We start from the raw sequence: 17297 nt of genomic DNA, 5'->3' as shown, positions 1-17297 counted from the left end.
TGAGGACTTGCATGGCTGGCTGAACTCCCGGTGGGATGCCCTCATGCAATGTTTCAGTGAAGAGACCAGTGGGGGTGCCTCATAGGCCTCGTCCATACCTGGAGCCCAAGGCAATCCCCCAGGATTGAAGGAGGACAGCTCCTCTGTAAGGCACCCTGCAGCAGGCTCCCTTCCCCATATGGCCGTCCATTGCTCAATAAACCAGCTGTTTAATCATGCAGTGATATGTGAGCCTGCTGCATCTCTGGGGAAGGGGGCTAGAGGTGTCAATCCCCCCACAGCGCAGGAGGTCACCAGGCCTGTAAAGGGGCATGGCCCCAATTACCCACTCCCCACAAACTGCTCAATGCCCGCGTTAAACATGCCCCACCCCTGTGCTCCCTTTAAATTGCCCCACCCCAGTGCATCCCCCAGCTTACATTCTAAATTGCTCTTGCTCCATCTCTTCCCCTACACTGCCCCACCCTGGCCCATAGGCATGGGAACTAGGGATGCAGGGACCCCCTCTGCTCCCAGTCCCAGCTGTGGTCCCAGCCTCAGCCACCTCCCCCCCGCCCTTCCCGGAGCCACAGCCCAATCCTGGCCCCAGCGCTGGGGAGAGGAGACATGGACAGGGGTAACGGGGAGCTTCCAGCACCCCCACTGTAAAAAGTGTTCCCAGGCCACCATGTCGAGTTCTGCACAGAGCTGTAGCAACAAGTCCCCACTTCCCGAGACGCTCAAGTTCAGTAACAGCCCTGTCGCCACCCCTTTTGAAGTGCCTCCCCCCGCCCCCATCCTGGTGAGATGGTGCCGTTCAGAGGGAAAATAAGGCCCTACAGCCCCTGGGACAGGGTGTGTGTGAACACGTGAGGCCTTGCTCTGCTCATTCCAGTGTTAATTAGCTCCCCTCCAGAAGGCTGGTAGCGAGACTTAGACACTCAGGCTGGCTGGCTGGCTGGGCCAAGGAGGAGGCAGGATGTCCCACGAGAGGGATCAGCGCTAGTTGATCCAGTAACACAGAGGCCTCACGGGAGGGAGTCCTCTGCTCCCCTCAGGTCTGGGGGAGAGGGCCAAGATGCACGCTTGGCGCTGTCTGGGCTGGCACATGGGGATTGTTGTAGAAATGGAGGAGGGCACAACCCTGGGTGTCCGCACAGTGTCCCACAGAGGAGCCACATCCTGTGACCACCCCCGCCCCTTCCCCAGCCTCCATCCCCCGCCCTTGGGCAGGCTTAGCACTGGAGCCCCCAGGATGTAAAAGGTGCCATATTCCCTCCCCCACATCAGCCAGTCCTCATCCTTCTGACAACTCAGCGCCCTTGCTGCCCCATGTCCCATTCCCTGCCACCCTGAGCCAGCCACTTCCCTGCCTTTGGGCTGGACCAGAACTGGTGCACCATTCCGCATCCCTCCTATGCCACTGGCAGCACTGATTCCTTCCCCTCCCCCCACCCCGCCGGCCAAGGATGCCTCAGAATAGCAGAGTCTCTGTTAGCAGGGAAATCGCGTCCCCTGCCCACAAAACCTCAGATTTGCAAAGTTAAAGGGCAAAAAAAAAAAGTCATGACAGAGTAGCCCCACACTGTTGCCTGTGGCAGCAAAAGGTGCTTCGCAGACCCACGTGGCCCGGAGCAGGACTGCCAACAGCGTATAGTCACAGTGGTGCCTTAAATAAAGGCCTCGACAGCCCTCGGCACCTGGCGCTCCTGCTGCCAGGTAAATATTATGGTGTCTGATGTGCCCAATGGCCAAACAGAGCCAGAAGCCCTCTGTTCAGCCAGCCTCCCACCAGCAGCTGAACACCCCTCCTGTACCCCAATTCCCTGCCCCAGCCCTGAGCCTGCACCCCACACCCCCTTCCCCAGCCCTGAGCCCCCTCCAGCACCCAAACTCCCTCCCAGAGCTTGCACCCTATACCCCCTCCTGCACCCCAAACTCCTGCCCCAGGTTCAGCCCAGAGCCCCCTTCCACACTCCGAACTCCTCGACCCCAGCCCAGATCCGGGGCGGGGCAGGGCAAGGGTGTTTGGGTTTCTGTGATTAGGCAGTTGGCAACCCTAGCACCAGGGGACCTGTGCTGCAGAGCGGGGTGTATGTTTGGGGGGGGCTCAGTAGGAGGCGCTCCCCCCTCACAGGCAGTGCTGGCTCCAATGCAGTGCTGGGGGCCTGTGCTGCAGAGCAGTGGGGAGGCTCAGTGGGAGAGGGGCTCCCCCCTCACAGGCAGTGCTGGCTCCAATGCAGTGCTGGGGGCCTGTGCTGCAGAGTGGGGTGTATGTGTGGGGGCACTAGGAGGTGCTCCCCCAACAGGCAGTGCTGGCTCCAATGCAGTGCTGGGGGCCTGTGCTGCAGAGCAGTGAGGAGGCTCAGTGGGGGGGAGCTCCCCACTCACAGGCAGTGCCAGCCCCAGTGGGCCTGCACTGCAGACAGCATGGTGAGGAAAGTTTGTGAGTAACACTGGGCAGAGCTGTTTATTGGGAGGTCACAGCAGCGCAGGGATAGCACAAGCCCTAGGGGAGAGGTATATGGGGATCACTGTCAGGAGAGTTTCGAAGGGGACCCCTCCCCCAGGAGACAGCCCCATTTCCCCCTGTCACATGTCCATGATCATGCCTCTGGCTTGCGCCTCAGTCACTGACCCTGGCAGAGCCCAAAGCTGGATTATAACAGCTGCTCCCCTCCCCCAGGGATGCAGCTGCAGCAGCAGCACATGGGGTGATTAATCAGCAGGTGCTTTATTGAGCCGTGGGAGGTTGTTACAGACACAGGGAGTGACTAGGGGTGATGGGACAGGGACCCTGGGCATGTGAGGGGCTCTTAGAGAACAGGCTGTGCCCTCTCAAGCACCTGTGACCCCTGAAGGCTCCATGCACAGATGGGGTCTGTGCTCCCATCCCCCAGTCCCGTGGGCTCCATGAATGGATGGGGTCTGTGTCTCACCCCCCGCCCACCTGGCTGTGTGCTCCCATCTCCCCACCAGTGCAGGTCCCTCACTGGAAGTGCTGCAGGAAGGAGGCCCAGAAGGAGCCCAGCCGCCCATGCAGGTCTTCGGCATAGGGGTTGAGCTTCTGGCGCAGGTCCTCAGCGTAGGGGTGCAGGTTGCGACGGACGTGCTGCACACCCTGGCTAAGGCTCCCCTGCAGCTTCTTCACGTAGGGCTCCAGCCCTTGCTGGAACTCCTGCACATGCTGCTGCAGCCGCCCGCTCAGCTCCTGGGTGTAGGGACCCAGCTGGCTGCGCAGCTCCTCCACATTCTGCTGCAGCTTCTCACTCAACTCCTGGGTGCCAGCTGTCGAGCTGCGGCACAGGGTCTCAGCGTGCTGCTCTGCCTGCTCCAGCAGCCCCTCGGCATAGGGCGCCAGCTGAGCCTGCAGCTCCTCCACTCTCTGCTGCATCTTCTGCTGCAGCTCCTCAGTGTATGGCTGCACCTTCTGGTTCAGTTCCTGCAGGTCCCCTGAAATCTTCTGCACCAGCAGTTCTGTGTCCTTGCTCAGCTTGGCCACCAGCTCCTGGGCCCCAGGAGGCAGCTGCTTCTGCAGCTCTGTGCCATAGCTGTTGGCAGCCACCAGGCTGTGGCTGATGCGGCTGCTGTGGGGACGGGTGAGCGGATGAGAAGGGAATGGGGGACAGGGCCTTGGCCGTCTATGGGGCTCTGGCTCTGATCCAGCCCCAAGGTCAGGGGGACTGGTTGGCCCAGGGGAATAGGGGACATGGGGCCTCTCCCTCTATGGGGCTCTGGCTCTGATCTGGCTCCAGACCGGGGGTCTGGTTGACTCAGAGGGTGGGGAATGAGACATGGGGGCCTTTCCCCTCTATAGGGCTCTGGCTCCGATCCAGCCCCAGGGTCAGGAGGACTGGCTGGTTCAGATGGGTGGCCAGGTGGGGACACGGGGCCCTGGCATCCTGGACATAGGCTCAGTTCTGACTCAGAGAGCAGAGCAGCAGCTGCTGAATCCCCAGCATCTTGGGCATCTCCTACCCAGGCTGGATCCCAGTGAGGGTCAGGGGTTTCCTGAGCCCAGAAGCCGAGGTGTGAGGGCTGCAGTCAGGGGGGGCGACTAACCTCCCCCATCTTCTCTGGGTCCATTGGGAGGATGGGAGGCTCCCAGCCCTCAAGGTAGGGCTCCTCCCACAAGTCAGTGCAGGATTCTAACTTGATCTCCTGGCCTAGCTCAGATTTACGGATCAGCTCCATGGTTTTCTTGGTGGAACTGGTGGCTTTGGCCACGTACTCCCAGAAGGCTTCCCGGACCTGCTCCAACCTCGGTGTGGGCTCATCGCTGAGGAGAGAGGCCTGGCTGCCTGTGGGATTACAGAAATCCCCAGCAAGACCCTGTCACTGGAGGCCGCAGACCCACCCTGGAGAGACTCAGAGAAGGGACTCTACAGCACTACCTTTCTCTGGAAGGAGGGGCTGGTGTTACAACTCTGGGCTGGGGCTCAGGATTCCTGGGGCCAACTCCAGGCTCTGCAATCGACTCCCTGTGTTGCTTTATGAGAGTCACTTTGGGAAATTTTCAGGTTCTTGTTGGAAATCAGGAGCCCCCGCTGTGCCAGGCGCTGCCCAGACCCCGACTGAGCCTGGAGCTCCCCACCGTGCCGGGCGCTGCCCAGACCCCGACCGAACCTGGGGCTTCTCACTGTGCCAGGTGCTGCCCAGACCCCAACTGAGCCTGGGGCTCCCCGCCGTGTCGGGTGCTGCTCAGACCCTGACCATATTTTACAGATGGGAGCTGAGGCCCAGAGAGATTCAGGGGCGTCTCCAGGGCTACCCAGGGAGTCTGCAGCAGAGCAGGGAACTGAACCAAGAAGTCCTGAGCCCCAGGCCACTGTGTTTACCACACGTCCCAGCTCCCCTTGTAACGCTGCCCATTCTCTACCTGCTGCATGTGTGCTTAGGTGTGTCTGTGGCTCGAGACAGCTGTGTAACTAAGTGCAGGGTCCCAGGCAGAGGATCCCTCATGGGGCTTCCCCAGTGGGGCAGGGGCAGGCCTGCACCAAAACGCACTCACCTGCCAGGATGGCCAGCGTCAGGATGAGGGTAAAAAGCTTCATGCTGGGAGCTTCCCTGAGACCCTGGTGCAATGGAGGAAAGAGGGTTAGAGCAGAGGGGGAGCAGACTGGGATGGGGAGTCTTACGGCCCTGCCAGCAGCACCTCCTGTCATATGTTAACCCTCGCACCTGATCACAAGTTCCTCCAGTGCGGGAGGCGACTGGGAGGAACCCCTGGCTGCAGACCCTGGGCTCAGGCAGGAGGGGGAACAGAGTCAGTCCCAGGGGAGTGATGATGGGCAGTGAATAATTGAACCGAAAGCTGTGCAGCCTTGATTAGAATCATTGGGGGGGGGGAGGTTAATCAATCATAGCTGGGTTTAGACATGAGCGTTGCTTTAAAATCTTTCCAGGGGCCTTCTCCCACCCAGCAGCTCCTTGTAAAACTGGGATCACAAGGACCCAGAGGGAACCATCCCCCTGCCTTGGGAGTGAAACCAACTCTCCTGCGGCTGGCCTTGGTCACCAGGCACCACTGTGTTTTGAGTTTTCAGGGGGATATTTTAAAATCAAAACCATTTATACCTGTGCAAAGGGGGAAATGATGCGACCTGGGATGGCAGCATTCTACCCTGATGCAAACAGCGTGGGGTGAATTGGGCCCTCGGGCGCCAGGAAGCCCAGAAAGTGCAGCCCCTGATTAGGCACCAAAATAAGTGTCTAGCTTTTCAGAAGGGCCTGTAGCATGCAGGAGGCTGAGCAGTTTGGGATCCACAGTCGCTTGTATTGCCAGCGCTGAAGAACAGGGTGGCTCTGCCCGGACAGCCTGAGCCCCAGCTTGAGGTTGGCGGGACCTATCCCATCACCAGGAGCCATTCTCCATATAAACCAACAGCATTTATATCCTGCCTGAGTCCAGCAGCAACTCCATGAGCCCTGCACCAAGCAGACAAGCTGCTTAGCCCCTCTCCAAGCCCTGCCTGGCCTTACCTTGCTCTGCTGGCTGCCAGGTCCCTGTCTCCTCCAGTAGGCCCTCCTGCCGCACTGCTCCGGTATTTATAACCCAGAGACAGGCCATAACCACAGAGAATTCCCTCTTATCTCCTCTCAAGGCCGGTCCAGCCCCAGGGATACGCAGGCCTGCAGCGGCAGCCAGTCAGAAGAGAGCGCTAAGGTGTGGGGAGTACCTCTGCTCGGTTTGTAATCCACCCAGGGCGACATCCTTGGAGCCCCATCCTGCCCCCAGACTGAGCCTAGCCTGGCTTTGGGAGTAGAGAAGCTGCCCCCAGCCAGTTCATCCTGGGCCAGATTCTCTGCTGGTGTAAACGGGCCCAGCTCCACTGAGGTCAAATGTCTATCTGGAGCGAATGGGAATGACAGATCTTAAAGTACCATAATGCTTAAACCCACTGGTCCCCACTCCCAGCCCAGAACCAGGGCAAGAACCCCAGAGTCCTGGCTCCCAGCCCACCCCCCCCGCCCCATTCCATCAGCTGGTCTCAGGGCTGCAGGGGGCAGTGGTGGGGGGAACCTGTCACTGCCCCTACTTGGGGGGGGGGGGCAGACTCCTAGCCTTTCCTGTTAGCTTGTCATGGCCTGGTATCCCCCACTCCTCACAGCCAGCTCGCCACCCCTTTCCCTTCCTTGCTCTACCTCCCCTCCCGCCTGTCTGCTGGGGACCTTATCACAAAGTGTCCTTTGGTTCCCTTCTGGCCCATCCACATCACCCTCCAACGTGGCACTGAAACTGCCTGGCCTGGCCAGAGTCCACCGGGCCCAGCTCTGCCAGCTCACAGGAGGGGCCAGCGCAGTGCCAAGGCTATGGCATTATAGCAACATCGAGGCACCAAGGCTCAGGGATGGCTGATCCCGTCCCCCACCTTCCTGGCCTGTGTCGGTCTGGCCAGGCACAGCATGCGGGCTGAGACCCCATCCATTTCATTCGATTGCAGACATTTTAGGGTCCCCCAAGCTCAGAGTCCTGATACAAATGGCTCCTCCTTCTGCCATTAGCCCTGGCCACCCCTCTCCTGCCGCAGCGCTGGCCCTGGCTTATCACAGACTGTCTGACCCAGCGCTGAGTCTCACTCAGTGACCCCAGTGGGGGCCAGGGCCCCGCTGCCCTCGCTCAGGGCTCAACACATGCCACCCCCAGCCTGGAGCAGGGATACAGGGCTTTACTCGCCAGTAATCTCCCCGTGCTGCCCACTCAGGTCACAGGGGAGTCATGGCTGGGCCATGTTCTCCAGGCTCAGTGGGTCAAAATGCTGCAGCAGGGAGGAGCGAGGCCAAGCTATGATGCCGGGTGGCTCTGGGGAGTTGGGCTGAGCCAGCAGTGCAGGGAGAGATACAGGCATGAGGAGGGGGTGGACTGCACAGCTGCCCTGTGCCCCTCTCACTTCCCTTTCCCGGCTCCACCAAGAGGAGCAAGGCTGGCTGGTTATACAACCGGCGACAGGATGTGGTTACTGGATGGGTGCGTGGGGTGACTGCTCTCCTGTCAGCAGCATGTTTCCACGGCCCTCCCAGAGGTTCTCCCATCCACTGCCTCCTTGGCATTGCTGTCTGTGGTGGACAGTCCAGCTGCAAATTGTACCAAGGCGCTTAGCCTGGCATGGAACCAGGGCCGGGATGCTAGTGCCAGTTATGGCTTTGCCTGCCGCTATGAGGGGCTTGGCCTGAGGGCCAGGCCCCTCAGCTGTGATTGCAGCAAACCCCAAGTGCTTTTGAACAGAGTTCAAAACAGAACTAGATAAGTTCATGGAGAATAGGTCCCTCAATGGCTATTAGCCAGGATGGGCAGGGATTGTGTCCCTAGCCTCTGTTTGCCAGAAGCTGGGAATGGGCGACAGGGGATGGATCACTTGCTGTTCCCTGTTCTGTTCATTGCCTCTGGGCCACCTGGCATTGGCCACTGTCAGAAGACAGGACAATGGGCTAGATGGACCTTTGGTCTGACCCAATGTGGTCATTCTTAAGACTGATTGACCGGAGTGTGTGGGTGGGTGTTGGGGTGGGTGGGGGGAAATGGAAAAGTGGCTTCTCCTAGTTTAACTGTAGAACTCATTGCCAGAGGATGTGATTGAAGCCAAAAGTTTGGCTCACTCCCCAGATGGACGGGCTGGCCAGGGCTAGGCTAGTGCAGGGGTCAGCAACCTTTCGGAAGTGCTGTGCCGAGTCTTCATTTATTCACTCTAATTTAAGGTTTCGCATGCCAGTCATACATTTTAACATTTTAGAAGGTCTCTTTCTACACGTCTATAATATATAACTGAACTATTGTTTGTTAAGTAAATAAGGTCTTTAAAATGTTTAAGAAGCTTCATTTAAAAATAAATTAAAATGCAGAGCCCCCCGGACCGGTGGCCATGATCCGGGCGGGCAGTGTGAGTGGCACTGAAAATCAGCTCACATGCCACGTTCGGCACATGTGTCATAGGTCGCCTACCACTGGGCGAATGCCTTCATTTTGGCAAGAATATAAATCTGCCTGATTCCAGGGTCAAGCTGATTTCTAGTGGGGTCAGGATGACACCTGCACTGGGGGCTGAGTATCCCACATAGCTCTTGTGGGGGTTAGGGTTAGGTTCTCCAGGACTTGGAGTCTTTAAAATGGCGAGGTGGCGCCACTGAGCTGGATGCAAGAGCAGCTGCAGGGTGGGGATTCTGCAGCCTGGGTTAGCCAGTCCTTTCTGGCTGCAACAGCTGGGAATCCCCACATTTTGCTAGGCAAAGGGTTGGATTTTATGTGTGCAGCACCCGATGTGCTGAGAGAGCCCTTTGAAAAGTCTGGCCGGACCTTGGGCCCTGAGGGACACCCCAGTAAAAAGTCATAACCCCCATTCCACCTAGCCCTGCCTCATGCAGCTTGTCATTGCTGCAGGGCCCGGCAGGGATGTGTAGCACCCAGGCTGCTCTGTACCCCGGGGCTGACTGCTCCCTGATAAAGCAGGTGAGCGGTCAGACACTGGCACCTGCACTGCACTGGGAGAGCGTGTGGAGGGGCTCTTGGGGTGACCACCAATCAAGCCTGGCATTGGTCAGGGCCATCCACTCACACACCATGACTCTGCCTTGTCACCCCTCTGCACCCACTTCTGGGGTGGAGACAGGCCACAGCCTCACCCTGTGACAGGAAGCGGAGTTGGAAGCCAATGGGGGGAGATGCAATCAGAGCACTAGTGCAGGTCTTGGGAATGGTCGTACCCCAAAGCCCTGCCCCTTGTGCTGCCACTTACCCTGCTGCCGAGAGCTACTGGCAGGACTTGGGAGAGGCAGCTTGGAAACCGGGGCCCTGGAAGTTCAAGGCAGCAGCACTGGCTTCCTCACCATTCTGATGGCAAAACAGCTCTGCACTGCTGCTTGCACAATTCAGGGAGGGAGAAGGGGGTGAATCTCTGCTGCATGCAGCAACCTGGCCATAATCCCTGTACCATTCCTGGGGCAGGATTGCAGCACCCCAATTATTTGCTTCAACAGCTGGGTGGGGGATTCTAAGCACCTCATGCCAAGAAAAGGGGTTTTGATTACAAGGAATTTTTTGAAATGTATTTAATCAAATCCTGCCCGAGCTCATTGTGCCAGGAGCCCAGACTGCAGGGGTCCTGGTCTCCCTGTGCTTCAATCCTCCACCATCAGACCACCCTTTAAACCTGGGCACCCCTCCATTCCTAGCCACTCCTGCAACCCTTCCCCTCTCTCAGGGCCAATGTCTGCTTAATGAACTGCCGCAGCCCCAGGGGATGGGGAGAAAGCCCTGTGCCATGGAGCAGTCTGGCCTTGGCTACAGACATGACTGATAGAAACCCAGGGCTCAATCCCAAATGGCAGCACGTGACCCTTGCTAGAGGGTGTCTCTCACCTGCCCCAACGGAGCCAAGTGTCAGCACTTTTCGCTTGCTAGCAACAGGTGAATCGCTTGCCCTGCCAATGCTGCCTCCCAGCCCCGCCACTGGGGTGCACGGACCCATCACACTGACCCCTCTGCTCTCCATGTTCCTGTGCCCCAGCCCTATTGCCACACAGCCCTTGCTGTATGGCAGCCAGTCCAGACAGGTACATTGACCCACCAGGGTGAGAACCCCTGCACAAGCCAGGCAGGCGCTGCCCCCCAGCACCAGCACCTGGCTGAGCCAGAGCAGATTGCTCACACGCTGCTCCTATCTGGATTCAGAACCACCCCCTCACCCCGCCTCCGTGATGACTTCTCCCCAGGAGAGGTTTCCCCTTGCTCTAGCCTTTTCCCCCAGCTCCAGGCCCGCGAGCAAGCCTGGACAGCCCACTGCTGGCCAAGCCCCTGGCCTCAGCTCGATCCTTCTAGCCCAGCCTTCTCCTTGCAGAACTCCACAGCCCTTTGCTGGGGGCCGCTGGCTTAGCTCTCAGCTTGTTCAAGGGGTTCTTCGCCAACCCCTCACTGCTTCAGCCCCTCTATGGGCAGCATGAGCACCAAACTGCACATGGCGGCCAGTATCAGTCTCATCGACGCCCTGCACTTACTCACCAGGACCCTGTCCCAATGCCTGCACCCACAATTAGCCAGGGCGTGCACGCTCCCAGGCGGGTTTCCATGAGGATCCCTGCCATGGGGCGCTGGGGCCAGAAATACCAGCCTTTGGGCCTCCAAAAAGGACACTGGAGCTGGTCCCCACTTCCTTGGGCTTCCTCTCCTACTACTGCTCCCGAGATCTCAATCCCCCTTTCCAACCCTCCCCCTTCACACTCCTTGTCCAGGCTCCCCCCCAGGCTCTCCTTATCACCCCCCCCCACCCTTCCCCCCTCAAGGGGGTTCATACTCAAGACTCAGCAACCCCCCTCCTGACCCCATGGGAGGAGGAGGTCTTCAGCAGTGCTTCACTCCCCCTTTGTGAGACAGAAGTAGTTGAAGATGGTGCCCAGTGCTGCAAGGTTTATTCAGACTGGACATTTCCAACATCTTGGGGGGAGGGGGTGGTGTTTTGAGGTTCTCTATAAAAGATCCTTCAGTTCCCATAACTTATAAACATGATTTACATGCAGAGTCTCTAATGGCGGGCAGAGGAACCCCCAATCCACCGCTTCTCCTGGTACTGGTGGGATCCTCCGATCCGCTGCTCCTCCTGGTGCTGCTGGGGGGGCTGAGAGGGACCCACAATCCACTCCTCCAGGTGCTGCTGGGATTCCCCAAACCGTTGCTCCTCCTGGTACTGCTGGGGATCCCTCAATCCACTGCTCCTCCAGCTGCTGCTGGGATCCGCTGCTCCTCCTGGTGCTGCTGGGGGGGCTGACAGGACCCCTCCCTCAAAGTGCTGGTATTCCTCAGTGCTGCTGGGTGGGGATGGGATGCAGGCAGGGCCCCCCAAGCTGCTGCTCCTCCTGTCAGGGGGGGACAGACACAGACCCCCAATCCATGGTGGTTGCAGAGAGCACTCCATAGGTCCCTTGCGTCTTTTTGGATCAGTATCAGCTGGGAGGGGCGGGGTAGGATTGAGCAGGGGAGCTGGGGTGCAGCAGCCAGAGAGGTTGTGGCCCCATCACCCCAGGCACAGAGTCTGCCCCACAGCTCCCTGGGTGTGAGGTAAGAGGCTGCAGAGCCACTGGTACCCCGGCGATACAAGGGAGGGGTGTAAATGGCACAGAGGGAGAATCTCCCCGCAGCTGCACCGAGATGGGGCAGCTTTGGGGAGGGATCCAACCCCCCCTGGCGGACAGTTGCAGGGTCAGTGTACCCCCACCAGTTGAGAGTGAGACCCACCCTGCCCCGATCCCCGCTCAGTGCAACAGGCACAGCGACCCCAGCCCCAGGACAGAGCCAGCCCCCCTCCCGCTGCTCCAGGGGCAGGACCCTTCCTGAGGTCACAGCGCCCTCTGGTGAGGAAGGATGTCAACACAGGGAACCGGGTGTGGGGGGGTTATCCTGTCACTGGGTTCCCACGCACCCTCCCTACCTGGTGTCCCAGGACAGCCCGCAGCCCAAAGTCCAAGACACTGGGTCCCCGCCCTGAGGCAGGGAGGGTTGCGCCTGCCCTCCCACCAGAGGGTCGAACCTTGTGTTTGGGGCTGAGCAGCCCCCAGGGACCTGTCCCGAGGAGCAGACAAGGTGACCGGAACAGGACAGTGCCAGAACCGCCAAACTAAGGGGCTCGCCCTGGGGATCAGACCCCTGGGCTCTGTCAGGACCTATCCTGTGGCCCTGTGGAGAGGTGCCTGCATGGGGCAGCAAAGGGGCTGGAGCCCCACACTCCAGGGCTTAACTGGGCAGCACCAGCGCAGATGGGTGGGCCAAAGGGTCCCAGGGCAGCTCAAACCGCATGGCAGACTGGGTGGGGGGACACTGGAATTGAGGGGAGGACGGCTGGTGGAAGAGGAGGAGAGGGCTCTAGCCAATGGTGAGGCCGAAGCCGCACTGGAACTTGTTCTTGCGGTGGTTCAGGAAGGCACCCATGGCCAGTGTCAGGGGCAGCGGCAGCAGCTTCTTCTCCAGCACCGCACCCACGATCCAATTACTGTCCACAGAGCCTGCAGCAGAGAGCAGAGTTAGTGGCACTGGGAGAGGCTGGGGCGCGGGGCACAGAGGGGAAGGGCAGCCTGGGGCTGCCATACCTTTGAAGAGCAGGTTGGCCTTGGGCAAGTCAAGCTGGTAGCCAAAGGAGACGCTAGTGTCCTGCATACGCGTGCTGGCCTCAAACTCCACACCCACCTGCAGCTGAGGGGAGCAGGATTAGTCTGGTGAGCAGAGCTGCCAATCGCCCAGTAGGACCCCCGCCCTCCCCCACAGGACCCCACCCCCCCAGCTCCCACCCCTCCCTATGGCGACCCCATCCCCCCGGCCTTCCACCCTCCCCCATGGGACCCCACCCTCCCCAAACACTATCCCGGACCACCCACCCCCAACGTAATCCCAGCCCTTGCCACCCAATCCCAGCCCCCAGCCTTCCCCAATGGGATGGCAGCCTCCAGGCTTGCAGACAATCTGGAGCAGCATCGAGTGTTCCTGGGGCAGGACACCCCTCACTCCCTTGCCTGCCCAGGCTCTCAGCTGTGCACCCCAGCAGCTCAGTTATACCTAGCGCTCCACACGTCACCTGCCCCCACCCCTTGCTCCCAGACTGGGAGCCAAAGCTCCACCCTCACGTCAAAGGGGGAGCCAGATGGGAACGGGAGCCTCTGAGCACCACATACCTGGTCATTGGCTTTATGGTAGTAGGTTGCATGGGCCCCCGCTTGCCCCACTGTCAAGGTCCCAATCCAGTTTGGTGCTGTGGGGAGAAAGGAAGAGTGGTAGAGTGTCCGAGTGGGGCCCCCACCGAAGCCCTGAGCTAGGGAAGAGAACTCAGGAGTCTCAACTCCCAGGCCCCCTGCTCTAACTCACTACACCCCACTCCCCTGCTGGAGCTTGGGATCTAACCTGCATCCTGCCCCTGTACCCCCGGTACCTGTGTATTTCCCAGCCAGAGACATGACGGTGCCCTCCTCTCCTGGCCGGCGGTGATAGACCAGCTCGCCGCCCAGCGCCAGGCAGGGTGTGATGCTCTGTAGGTAATGGGCTACCAGGATCCCTGCGAAGAGAGGGGCCCAGGAGGTTACAAGGGGCAGGGTTCAGACTAGTGGTGATGGTAGGCAGGGGCCAGGTTGGGGAGGTGGAGGGAGGGGAAGTGGAGTGTCAAGGACTGCAAATGGAGAAGGGGAGGCAGGAGCCAAGCTGGTGGGGGACTGCAGAGACTGGGTAGAATTTCAGAGCAAGGGCTTCAGAGGTGGGAATGGGGCTCTCACCTGAGCCCACCAGGATGTCGGGGTTTCCCAGTGTCACTGCTGCCGTGAAATCCTCCCCCCGATACTCTCCATCCACCTGCCAGTTCACGAACTTGGACTGCTGTGTCTGGAATGAGAGTGGGGGGACATGATGAGACTGGGGCAAACCCCAAGAGGCACACATCTCTCAGAGGTGGATTTACCATGAAAGAAACAGCGTGGTGGCATGGGGCCCTCAGTGATGGGGGGTACCCACTATACAGGACAAACCTCCTCTGACAACCTGCCCCCGAGTCTTGGCCAGCAGCGCAGCAGAGTTCAGGCAGCCAGGCTGCCTGCTTTCTGTGGCCAATGGCCCCACGCTGCTCCCAGAAACGCCCAGCTGCTGGCACGTCTTTGCGTGCCCCTGGTTGGGGGGGCAGGCGGCTCTGCATACTGCCCCCGCCAGCACATAGAGACCTGCAGCCCCCACCCCCCCGACCAGGAGCACACAGAAACGTGCCAGCAGCAGTGCAGCAGGGCTAAGGTGGCTCCTTGCCCTCACTGCCTCCCTCCCTCCGCGCCCAGGAACTGCAGCCAATGGGAGCTGCAGGGGCCACATCAGCAGGCAGTGGCGCACAGAGATTCCCCTGGCCCCCCTGCCTAGGAGCCACTACCAGAGGAGTGTGCCAGTTGCTTTGGGAGCCGCCCTGCCCAAGGTAAGAGCCGCCCCCCCGACTCCTCCCACATGCAAACCCCCTGCCTCAAGCCCCCACCCAAACTCCCTCCCAGAGCCCGATCCCTGCACCCCAACCTCCTGGCCCAATCAAGGTACCTCACTTTATTTTCATTTACTTCCTATTAGTTATAATATAGAAGAAGGATGAAGAAAAAAATAAATGAAAAATGTGGGGGAGATAAGAGAGAATGTTCTCTCTCTTGGCTGGGTCCCAAGGTGGGGCCCCTCCAAATGAAGCTGTGCACAGGGCCCCACTAACTCTAAATCCGCCCCTGACATCCCCGCTACCTTTGACCAGGTAACACCACTGCCTTAAACTGTGAGGGAGCAGCCACACTGCACTCACTCCCCCCCACAGTTGGGACTCTTGCAGGGGTATACACAAGCACTCTGATCCCCCCACAAAAGGACAGGCTGAGGGGAATACACAGACGCTCTCACACAGACACACGCACAAAAGGACAGGCTGAGAGATGGACCCGCAGGGGATATACAGAGACGCTCTGACACCCCCACCACCCGCCCCGCAAACAGGAGGGCTGAGGGAAAGACCTGCATGGGGGGGCTGGGGAAAGAGTAGAATACACAGATGCTCTGACACTCACAAACCCATATGCACCCCACAAAGGGGCAGGCTGAGATAAGGATCGACGGGGGGGAGGAGGGAACACACAGATGACACTTTGAGACACACACACACACACACACACACCTGTGAAGGGGAGGGCTCAGAGAAGGCCCCACGGGGGGAACACACAGATGCTCTGACACTGACACACACACACGTGTACGTGAAGGGGTGGGCTGAGAGAAGGACCCATGGGGGGTGTGCGTGTGCTGGGGGAGGGAGGGGGGCACACAGATGGTCACACACACACACACACACATACACATATGAAGGGGAAGGCTGAGAGAAGGCCCCACGGGGGGAACACACAGATGCTCTGACACTGACACACACACACGTGTGCATGAAGGGGCGGGCTCAGAGAAGGACCTGCGGTGCGCAGTGTACCTGGAAGGCCACCTTGGAGCGCAGCCGGGTCGAGAGCTGGTGGATGATCTGGGCATTGAGGCTGCCACTGTTGTCCATGTCGCCCACCAGCACTGGGAAGGCCTGGAAGGGGCACGAGGGGGTGAAATATAGTTGAGTAACAGCCCCACCCCATATCAGGGCAACAGCATTCCTCTGCCCCACTCCCACCCAGAGCCACCTGCTTTGCCCCAAACTTCCCCACTGTCTGAATCGACAGCCTCAACCCCCACGTCCAGATTAACAACTCTCCTCCCAAACACACACTGCCCCCGCTCCCCAGCACTGGCTTCCGGCCAGCTAAGTCCACCCCCCACACTCACCTCTGTGGGGCTGAGCTGCTTAGTGCCCACATAGGTGACCCCGAAGTGGTAGCTGGAGTCGCCCACAGTGCTGAGGGCGACGCTGTGATTCACCTGGGGAGAGCAGGCAGAGTAAGCAGGGCCCACCAAATCCTGCATCTTGGCACAGTTTATACTAGATTAGTGGTTCTCAGCCACGGCTCTGGGACCCACTGCGGGGCCGCGAGCAGGTTTCAGGTTGCCCGCCAAGCAGGGCCAGCATTAGACTTGTTGGGGCCCAGGACAGAAAGCTGAAGCTCGAGCAACTTAGCTTCAGGGGGCCCCCTGTGGCATGAGACCCAGGACAACTCCCTTGCTTGTTGCCCCCTAATGCCGGCCCTGGCTTTTATATGCAGAAAAACAGTTGTTGTGACACAGATGGGCCATGGAATTTTTATAGCGTGTTGGGGGGGCCTCAGAAAGAAAAAGGTTGAGAGCCCCTGTACTAGACGACCCTTGCGGTCCCTTCTAGCCCCATGGTTCTATGCCTGCAGCCAGACAGCAGGGCAGCCCAGGGACGCTGGCATGGGAGACCCAGGTTTGGGTTCCTAAAGTGACTGCATCTCCCTGGGCCTTGGCTCCCATCTCACATGCGGACAGTCACCTTGCTTGCCTCCCAGGACGCATGGAGATGAATGCATTAGACTGCAAGGGGTCAGATACATCGATGAAGGGCGCCAGATAAGTACCTCACACAGAAAGCACCAACCCACAACCTCACCCAGCCCCAGACGCAACACATGAGATCAGGAGGATTGGGGTCACGTGCTCCAACCACATTCACTGCTTGGCTTGCAGAGAATGCTCAGTAACATTGCTGAAGCCGGCTGCCCTCAACCTGCACCCCTGTCCCCCCCAGCAGGCATGTCTCTGCCCACCCCACTCAGCTCCCACATCCTCCTGGGCTACAGCCTCACCCCCCTCAACCTCCACCCCAAACCTTGCTTCACCAGAGGGCACAGCCCTTACCTGGAAATGGTTGCTAAGACCTTTATTCAGTGTCAGTTTCACACCTTCCATCTGGATGGGAAACAATTCTGGGGAAGAGACTGCAAGGGTCAGAACTGAGCCCATCCAGCCCAGCATGCCTTCACCCCATGGGCCCCGCCAGCCTGCTGGTAACTCCCTTCCCCCAATCAGACCCTTGGGCTGTCCAGCCTGGTACCCTCCCCGCTCCCCCAGGGACCTGTCCACCCTGGCTGAGGTTGCTGTGCTCCCAACCTCTGCACTTGGGGTCACATTCCTTGAAGGTGCCAGGACGGAGGTGGATGTGTGTGTGTGTGTGTGTGTGCGCGCGCATGTCTGTGTGCGCAGACAATGGGTGCCAGGCTTTCACCTCTGCACTTGGGGTCACATTCCTTGAAGGTGCCAGGACGGAGGTGGATGTGTGTGTGTGTGTGTGTGCGCGCGTGTGTGTGCGCGCAGACAATGGGTGCCAGGCTTTCACCTCTGCACTTGGGGTCACATTCCTTGAAGGTGCCAGGACGGAGGTGGATGTGTGTGTGTG

General features: G+C 59.5%; 2 protein-coding genes across 2 annotated transcripts; both read right to left on the bottom strand.

The window, feature by feature from the left end:
- Positions 1 to 2697: 2697 nt before the first annotated feature.
- Positions 2698 to 5168, bottom strand: LOC116819090 (uncharacterized). The gene is made up of 3 exons (XM_075071404.1): positions 4991 to 5168; positions 4133 to 4280; positions 2698 to 3566 (listed from the first exon to the last, which is right to left on the bottom strand). The coding sequence occupies exons 1-3, from the start codon at positions 5142 to 5144 to the stop codon at positions 2969 to 2971; spliced, it is 900 nt and encodes a 299-aa protein (XP_074927505.1). The 5' UTR covers positions 5145 to 5168; the 3' UTR covers positions 2698 to 2968.
- Positions 5169 to 10861: 5693 nt separating this feature from the next.
- Positions 10862 to 16911, bottom strand: TOMM40 (translocase of outer mitochondrial membrane 40). Its single transcript, XM_032770519.2, has 8 exons — positions 16760 to 16911; positions 15773 to 15865; positions 15432 to 15533; positions 13720 to 13825; positions 13383 to 13505; positions 13129 to 13205; positions 12550 to 12652; positions 10862 to 12465 (listed from the first exon to the last, which is right to left on the bottom strand). The coding sequence occupies exons 1-8, from the start codon at positions 16874 to 16876 to the stop codon at positions 12326 to 12328; spliced, it is 861 nt and encodes a 286-aa protein (XP_032626410.2). The 5' UTR covers positions 16877 to 16911; the 3' UTR covers positions 10862 to 12325.
- Positions 16912 to 17297: the final 386 nt, after the last annotated feature.

The sequence above is a fragment of the Chelonoidis abingdonii genome, chromosome 11 (assembly GCF_003597395.2).
Source record: "Chelonoidis abingdonii isolate Lonesome George chromosome 11, CheloAbing_2.0, whole genome shotgun sequence".
In the NCBI taxonomy this organism is placed as follows: domain Eukaryota; kingdom Metazoa; phylum Chordata; order Testudines; family Testudinidae; genus Chelonoidis; species Chelonoidis abingdonii.
This window is presented reverse-complemented; position numbering and strand designations above follow the sequence as displayed.